Source organism: Nicotiana tomentosiformis, chromosome 1, assembly GCF_000390325.3.
Source record: "Nicotiana tomentosiformis chromosome 1, ASM39032v3, whole genome shotgun sequence".
In the NCBI taxonomy this organism is placed as follows: domain Eukaryota; kingdom Viridiplantae; phylum Streptophyta; class Magnoliopsida; order Solanales; family Solanaceae; genus Nicotiana; species Nicotiana tomentosiformis.
Genome location: NC_090812.1, coordinates 15238780 through 15247571, shown reverse-complemented (window position 1 = coordinate 15247571; position 8792 = coordinate 15238780). Strand labels below are relative to the sequence as shown.

Genomic DNA, 8792 nt, shown 5'->3' with positions numbered 1-8792 from the left:
ATGGTGAAAACTTTGACTAAGACCACTGCCTTTTATCGATTTGGAGCTGGTGGAAAAGCTGACGTGGACTTGTCTTTTTCCACTTTGGCTCTCATTGCCAATTGGCTACATTATGGGTTTTGTTTCTTTTTTTTTTCTTTTTCCTTCTTTGGCTTTACTTCTATTGACTATTGCCAAGCGGAATATCTTTTATTTTTTAAAAGTATTATTCGAGCTTCTTTTTAGATTATTTTACTGGAGAAATTATAATTTAATGTTAATGCATGTGCAGAATATTAGTCTGATTTAGTGGGAAAGTTGCAAAAAGACATGCAAATAAATTACTTAATTCTATCTCATGGGATAGAGTATATCATGCATTAATTATCAATTATCTCTTAGTGAGTAAGTAAGCTCGTAATAAATGGAATTAGGCTAATGGTATAGATAATAGCAAAACTAAAGGTCTGCAAAAGATAAAAACTATTAATCGTATACTTGTGGCAATATTTTTCTATGGCTCTTCAATTCGTTATTTGATCACAAATATTTTAATTGTGTGGACGCTCTCCTCCTACATGTCTACATAGGGACTGATATTGCAATTGTCAGTTACCTGGACCCCCCCTATTGCAATTCCCGTTTCAACATTTCATGTTATTCCAAGGAACTATTGTCAAAGGAGAGACTTTGACACGTGGGATGTTATCAAATCGTTTACCAAATAAAGGAATAGAAAAGCATTCTATTTTTCCTTGAGAGAGCTCCTTTTTGTGATTTAAGACAATCGAGAACACTCATAAAAGAAAAAATTTATGTCAAACGAAGCAGATGTGTTTGTTCAATTAACTTAATATTTTCGACGAAGAATATATATTTATATGTAATTATTCATTAAAATTATAACAAATAGTATATAAGGACTCATAATTTTAAATATACAATGTGCTCAATGCAAAAAAAACTTAAAAATTAAATTCATAAAAGCTATATCCTGCACATGAAAGAGAGCTATTTGACATTCTAATTAACAAAATTATCTTCATATAAATAGTGCAGGATATAAATTCTCTTCCAAATAATAATCAGAGAACTTTATAACCAACAAAATATCAAAAGTTGGATGGAACGAAAATAATATTATTATTTCAATTCAATGAAAGTTGAATTACTGCGTATTATTGGATATTTTGGCCCCTTGTTGGTTTTGGTTAATTTGTTAGTTCAACACAGCACATGCGGAAAACCCACGGGCAGGATTTGAAGTAAATTGAACGATTTGACAGCCCCATGTAATGCTTGTTGTAATTGTGGCGAGAAAGAAGCTAGGCCTGCTAAGCTAGTCATTTGCAATAAAGCTAATTACCACTTAAATTATTTTCTCTGGTCCACAATAAGTGATTATTTTATTTTTTTTATTTTGATTTAAAATAAGTGTTCATTTACATAATTAAAAAGGAATTGATTCTATATTTTCAATTTTTGCATTTATTTACATATTTCAATATGTTAAGATAATAATTAATTAAGATTAAATATATAAGTGGCATAAGGTTTTTGGTCTAATTTGAGATAGACATAAAAGGAAAATATATACTGTCGGACTCGGAGACAGAAAAAGACGACAAGAAAAACAGGAAGACACAAATTGATTCTGTGAGAGGAGAATGGGAAGACTGAGAAGTTCGCTACAAAAGGCACAATGAAAAAGTTAGCTGCAGAGGGGAGTGAGATAAATACAAGTACAAGGTAGTAAGCACAAATTTGGGTCCATTTGTTTGTTGTACTAGACCGGGTAGAAATGACATTAAAGGGTTGTAATTTAAGAATTAGCCAGTGCGTCCTGAATTTCAACTTTTCAGTTTAATTTTTCAGGATAAAAATGTCCTAAATTGTCATGAAGTTAAGATTTTTAATTTAAAATTTCAGGATAAAAATAAGTATTGGCTAATCTCTTAATAGCATCCCTGACACTAGGTAGCCACTTTTAAGCATGCTATTTAAACTATATCTACAGTTATAATATATTTAAAAATTAGCCAATTAACTCAAACTTCAGGACACGACATCCTGAAATATAAACCTCAAGGTTCAAACTTCAGGACATCGTGTCCTAAAGTTCGAATATTATGTCCAGAAATTAGAAATTAATGTCTTGAATTTTAAATTAGCAGTTCAGAAATTTAGGATACGGAAATTCAGGATACTTAGTCCTGAAGTTTGGGCAAATTGGCTAATCTTTAAATGTATTGTAAATTATAAATATATTTTAAATAGCGGACTTAAAAAGTGACTACTAATGCACTTTGCTCAGGTTCGGATCATTGTCCTTATGATCAAATTAACTCTATTCATAGTTCATACTATACAGTTTCTTTATATTAATTAATCTTTATATGCATCCACTTACTTCAAATCTATAAATCTGTCTATAAACAGAAGTATTTTACATGTGACAAAGAGGTATTGGAGATACTAATTGCTTCGTTATAATTTTTTAGACTCAATACATACTTTACCTTCCAACTTGTATGGAAACTCTTTTTACACACTTATTCTTTGACAGCTTTCTTTAGACGCTTTAATTTACTAAATTCAGGCCTAAAATCTCCAGAAGGAAATTAAATTTCCTGCAACTTTAACATACCTATAATTTTCTTATTGAAATTGAAACAAGATAAATCTTTCAAGAAAATTACCATATTGTTTGTGCTGTCATCCAATTCATTTTTAAGGAGATTCGTTGTGTCATTCTTCAAATATTTCTGTTTTGGATTCGCCTTCTCTTTTACCATCTCGATTCGAGTCTTTTTCTGCCTGACTGTGAACTTGCTGCACCAGAAGAATATGAGCAGAACTAATAGTGAAAGAACTGAGAATCCCACTTCCCACTCCAGAAAAAAGAGAAAGCGTTGCTGAATTGTCATCATTACCCTTTGGAGTAGGAACTTGCTTTTCAACCAAGTGTTTACCATCTTGATTTTCTTGGAGTACCTAGATAATGAAAATATCAGAATGAAAGGGAGCGCGCGCCATTAATTTAAACATGTAGCTGAGTTTGACAAATGAAAATGCAACTCAAGACACGACAGGGATCAAATCCCAACTAAGTAAAAAAAAGAAGCTGCTTTTATGTTTTGATAAAGGGGAAAAGAACATATATGGAGGCCCAGCGACTGGGTGCATGTGCATCTTCGGTCGAGTCTAGCAAAAGCTCTTGCTGTTGCTTATGAAGAATATAAATTTGCCAAGAAAAAAGTTGGAAGAAAAATCGATTTAGCTGCTTTAATAAAAAGCATAGGGAGCGAGTTTGGGATGAAGAAACTTCAAATAGAAAATATAACACTTTAAAAGCTCTTGCAGCTGAAAAATATCAAAAAAATGGGATTATAGAAGATTGTTAGCACTTTCATGCACTTTTTGAGTTGGTAACTGATGAACATGTGACATGGTCTATTAGCTCCAATCTTTATTTATCAAAAACCAATCCCTTTAATTTATTAGAAAAATATGTAAAAAGATTTCCGAGAAAGTTTGAAAGGTAAAGTATGCATTAAAGCAGACATGCTAGCTAGCCGCAAAGAGTAAGTTTAGGTTGCAAGTGTAAGATTTTCCTAACTATATTGGTGGCCCAATAGGTTTAAGACTGTAATTAATATTATTTAATTAATGAACAAATCATATCCGTCTGATCGGTTACTTGATGGACGTACCGAATTAAGTGAGAACCTCTATAAATTGGTCATCTCCCCACCCATTAGGGTTACTGTATTTTTCTATTCTCTCTTCCATCACTAAAGTCGTCGGTAACGAAAGCTAGGGCAAGGGGTGAGAAACCAGAAACCAATTACAACTAACGCTTCCGATTCGTGATAATGACTTAAGATTCATGTATATTTTCTATAACAATTTTATGTAAGATTATCATGTTCAAGATCCTAGTATGAATTAAGTTTATGTTTACACGTGGTATCATCGAGCCTAGATTACTTTAACTGATAACCTTCATTGAAAAGAACAATATTTATGAATTAGTTGTTGTTTAAAAAATTGCGTGTGCATTCCACAATTACGAAATCATGTCTTTAAATATTTTATCATCCTTGTTGGCTTTCTGTTGGTCGAAAATATTGAAACATTATTACTGCTTCAATTGTCAAAGTGCCTTTTGAGAATATTTTCAATATAGTTGAACATATTTGAGTGTTTAACAATTTTTTAGAGGCAATTATGCAAAATATGATAAAAACGGAAAAGTTATTTATAGATGCCCTAATGCAGTAAGTCGTCTTAAGCCCAAATAATTTTGTCTATTAAGTTTAACTTCTTTATTTTACCTGAAATTTATGTATTAATTATGAAGTCCAATTTGAGGCCAACAGGGATGACTAATTACTTTAAGGATGTCGTTTATTTGATACTTAAAAGGTTTTAACTCATGGTTCTTCCGCATAAGCAGTAAAGCTGATTGTATCTATTGTTGAGCCATAAAATAATTTATTTTGGACTATTAGTTGATAAAGTCATTTTTTTTTTATGTATGTGATTAATGTTTATATAGTTTGTTAGTCACTAAAGCGATCAAATTAGATTGTTTAAAATATTCACATGCATAAAATTTTCTGATATTTATTTTATGTATGCATTTATGTTTATATAGTTTGTTAGTCACCAAAGTGGCCAAACTAGTATGTTAATGAAATTACGCATACAAAAAAATTGTAGTTTAACCATGAGATTAATGAAATAAATGTGATTAAAAATAAATTGATAAATTAAATTTTACTATTGCTAGAACTTAAGGATTTACCCAAAGGTGAATCAATTATTCTATGAATAGTGAATATGATGAGGTAAAATTAACATTCTTTAGTCAAATATATATTGTCTGTCCAAAGATGGCATATATATATTTGATTAAAAATATTTAATTATCTATTAAAGACTAAATGATATTTAAATTATGATAGTGTGTCGTAGTATTTACCCAAAGGAGAATTGCGATATGATTAACTGTTTTGTTGAATCCATATTGATTTGTGAGTATGTATTATCTATTTTGCACTTATTCCTCTTCATTCGCATGCTTCGTCTATTACAGTGTTCAATGGATTGAACTTCTCTGAATGGCATGAACAAGTCCAATTCCACTTAGGTGTGATGGAACTTGACTTGGCTCTGCTGAATGATAAGTTTGCTGCCATTACTGATTCGAGCAGTGAGGATGAGAAGTCTTTCCATAAAGCATGGGAACGCTCTAACAGGTTGAGCCTTATGTTTATGCGAATAAGTATTGCCAAAAACATTAAGAGTACTATTCCACAAACAGAAAGTGCCAGAGAATACCTGAAGTTTGTGGAAGAACGTTTTCGTTCTGCAGATAAGTCTCTCGCTAGTACTCTAATGGTTGAACTCACAACCATGAAGTTTGATGGGTCGCGTAGTATGCAAAATTATATCATCGAGATAACTAACATTACAGTAAGACTTTAGACCTTGGGGATGAAAGTTGATGACTCCTTCTTGGTTCAGTTTATTCTGAACTCGTTGCCTCCTAAGTATGGACCTTTTCAAATTAACTATAACACTATTAAGGATAAGTGGAATGTTAGTGAATTGTCTAATATGTTTACTCAGGAGGAGTCAAGACTTAAGAAACAAGGGAGTCATTCAATTAACCTCATGGGTCAAGGAGCTGGTAAAGGACTTAAAGTGAAGGCCAATAAGTTCAAGAAGAAGAAAGCACCTACTAAAGCTCCACAAGATGCTAAGAAGGAACATAAGGTAGATACGTGTCGTTTCTATAACAAGAAAGGACACTATCAGAAAGATTGCCTGAAACGTAAAGCTTGGTTCGAAAAGAAAGGTACAATTAGTGCTTTTGTATATTTCGAATCAAATTTAGTAGAAGTTCCTAATAATACTTGGTGGCTTGATTCTGGTGTAACTGCTCATGTATCTATTACATTGCAGGGATTCTTTACGATCCAAACTACAATTCCAAATAAGGATTTCTTGTTCATGGAAAATCATATGAAGGCTCCAATTGAAGGCATAGGGACTTATCGTTGTTCATGGAGACTGGACGTCACCTTGATCTATTACATACTCTTTATGTACCTTCAGTTTTTAGGAATTTGATTTCTCTTTCAAAACTTGATGTTTCTGGATTTGATTTAAAGTTTGAAAATGGATGTTTTAATTTATATAAGAATGCTATTTTTTATGGTTCTGATTTTCTTGTTGATAGTTTATATAAATTGAAACTCGATATTGGTTTTTCTGAATCCCTTCTTACTGTTCAACATAATGTTGGAATTAAACCTAGTTCACTAGATGAAAGTTTTGCTTACTTGTGGTATAGACGTTTGGGTCATATATCCAAATAAAGGTTAGAAAGATTAGTAAAGAATGAGATTCTTCCGAATTTAAATTTTACTGATGTTAATATATGTTTGGATTGCATTAAGGGAAAGCAAACCAAGCATAGTAAGAACGGTGCTACGAGAAGCACCCAACTTCTTGAAATTATACAAAGAGATATTTGTGGACTCTTTGATGTTCCATCTTTTGGTGGAGAAAAATATTTTATCACTTTTATTAATAATTTTCACGTTATGGATACATCTATTTGCTGAAAGAAAAATCTCAAGCAACAAATGCTCTCAAGGTGTTTGTTAATGAGGTTGAAATGCAATTAGATAAAAAGGTGAAAATCATTAGGTCAGATAGAGGTGGTGAATATTATGGAAAATATAATGAATCAGGACAATGTCCAGGTCTATTTGCAAAGTTCCTCGAGGAACATGGCATATGTGCACAATATACTATGCCAAGAACACCTCAACAAAATGGTGTTGCAGAAAGGCGTAATCAAACACTTATGGATATGGTTAGGAGTATGATGAGTAATTTCTCATTACCCAAATCATTGTGGATGTGTGCTCTTAAAACCGTTGTATATTTATTAAACATGGTTACTAGTAAGGCAGTTCCAAAGACTCCTTTTGAAATGTGGACAGGAAGAAAGCCTAGTTTAAGGCACCTGCATGTTTGGGGTTGCCCAGCGGAAGCTAGAGTTTATAATCCACAAGCAAAGAAATTAGATTCTCGAACAGTAAGTGGTTACTTTATTGGTTACCTAGAGAAATCTAAAGGTTATGTGTTTACCATCCAAACCATAATTCGAAAATTATTGAAACCGGTAATGCAAAATTCATTGAGAATGGTGAAGTTAGTGAGAGTGTTGTAAAACAAAGAGTGGAAATAAAAGAGGTTAGGGTCAACGTTCCATTACCCACGAATGTGCCTACTTTCACAAAAATACCAAATATTGTTCCAGTTGTTAAAGAACACTTTGACAACACCGAGCAACATTTGGATGAAACACTTTATGAAGAAACTAACTCACAAATATCTGACACAAATAAACCAAAAGAAATGCCATTAAGAAAATCTCAAAGAGTTAGAAAATCGGCTATTTCAGATGATTATGTGGCAAGAGTCAGATTTTGACATTGGTCTTAATAAGGATCTGGTTTTATTTCACAAGCCATAGAAAGTAATGAGTCTGACAAATGGATTGATGCCATGAAGGAAGAGTTAAAATCCATGGAATATAATAAAGTGTGGGATTTCGTTGAATTGCCAGAAAGTTCTAAAAGAATTGTGTGTAGATGGGTCTTTAAGACCAAACACGATTCAAATGGCAATATTGAATGATACAAAGCCAGACTTGTTGCCAAGGGTTATATTCAAAAAGGAGGCATTGATTATAAAGAGACCTTTTCACCGGTCTCAAAGAAAGACTCGTTAAGAACTATTATGGCTTTGGTGGCTCATTATGATTTAGAGTTACACCAAATGGATGTGAAAACTGTCTTTTTTAATGGAGACCTCGAGAAAAAAGTTTATATGGACCAACCAGAGGGTTTCGAAACTAAAGGAAAATGTCAAATGGTGTGTAAACTGAAGAAGTCAATATATGAACTTAAACAAGCCTCACGACAATGGTATATAAATTTTAATGATACCATAACATCTTTTGGATTTGTGGAAAATACCGTTGATCGGTGTATATACCAAAAGATCAGTGGGAGCAAGTTTATATTTTTAGTCCTATATGTTGATGATATTCTACTTGCTACTAATGATTTAGGCATATTGCGTGAGACTAAAGATTTTCTCTCTAAGAATTTTGAAATGAAAGATATGGGTGAGGCATCCTATGTGATAGGAATAGAAATATTCCGTGATAGATCACAAGGATTATTGGGATTGTCTCAGAAAGGCTATATCGAAAGAGTTCTAGAGAGATTTAACATGAATAACTGTTCAGAAGGAATTGTTCCAATTCAAAAAGGGGGACAAATTTAGTCTCATGCAATGCCCTAAGAATGATGTAGAATGAAAAGAAATGGAATCAATTCCTTACTCTTCTATTATTGGTTGTCTGATGTATACTCAGACTTGCACAAGACCAGATATTAGTTTTGCGGTCGGAATGCTAGGAAGATATCAGAGTAACCCAGGAATTGATCACTGAAAAGCTGCAAAGAAAGTCTTGAGGTACCTGAAAGGAACGAAGGATTACATGCTCATGTATAGGAGATCCAAGCATTTGGAAGTTATTGGATACTCGGATTCAGATTTTGCTGGATGTATTGACAGTAGAAAGTTTACGTTTGGTTATTTGTTCCAATTAGCTGAAATAGCAATATCGTGGAAGAGTGCCAAACAGTCTGTCATTGCTACATCCACGATGGAAACAGAATTTGTGGCATGTTTTGAAGCCATAATTCATGCATTATGGC

The 8792-nt window shown here is 32.7% G+C and overlaps 1 protein-coding gene across 1 annotated transcript; it reads left to right on the top strand.

The window, feature by feature from the left end:
* Nucleotides 1-5139: 5139 nt before the first annotated feature.
* LOC138901656 (uncharacterized) lies at nucleotides 5140-5472 on the top strand. The gene has a single exon (XM_070189457.1). The coding sequence runs from the start codon at nucleotides 5140-5142 to the stop codon at nucleotides 5470-5472; it is 333 nt and encodes a 110-aa protein (XP_070045558.1).
* The last annotated feature ends 3320 nt before the right edge of the window (nucleotides 5473-8792 follow it).

Bases quoted from the DNA above. Each gene is read 5' to 3' on its own strand.
- LOC138901656 (XM_070189457.1), top strand. From the start codon at position 5,140: ATGGAACTTGACTTGGCTCTGCTGAATGATAAGTTTGCTGCCATTACT.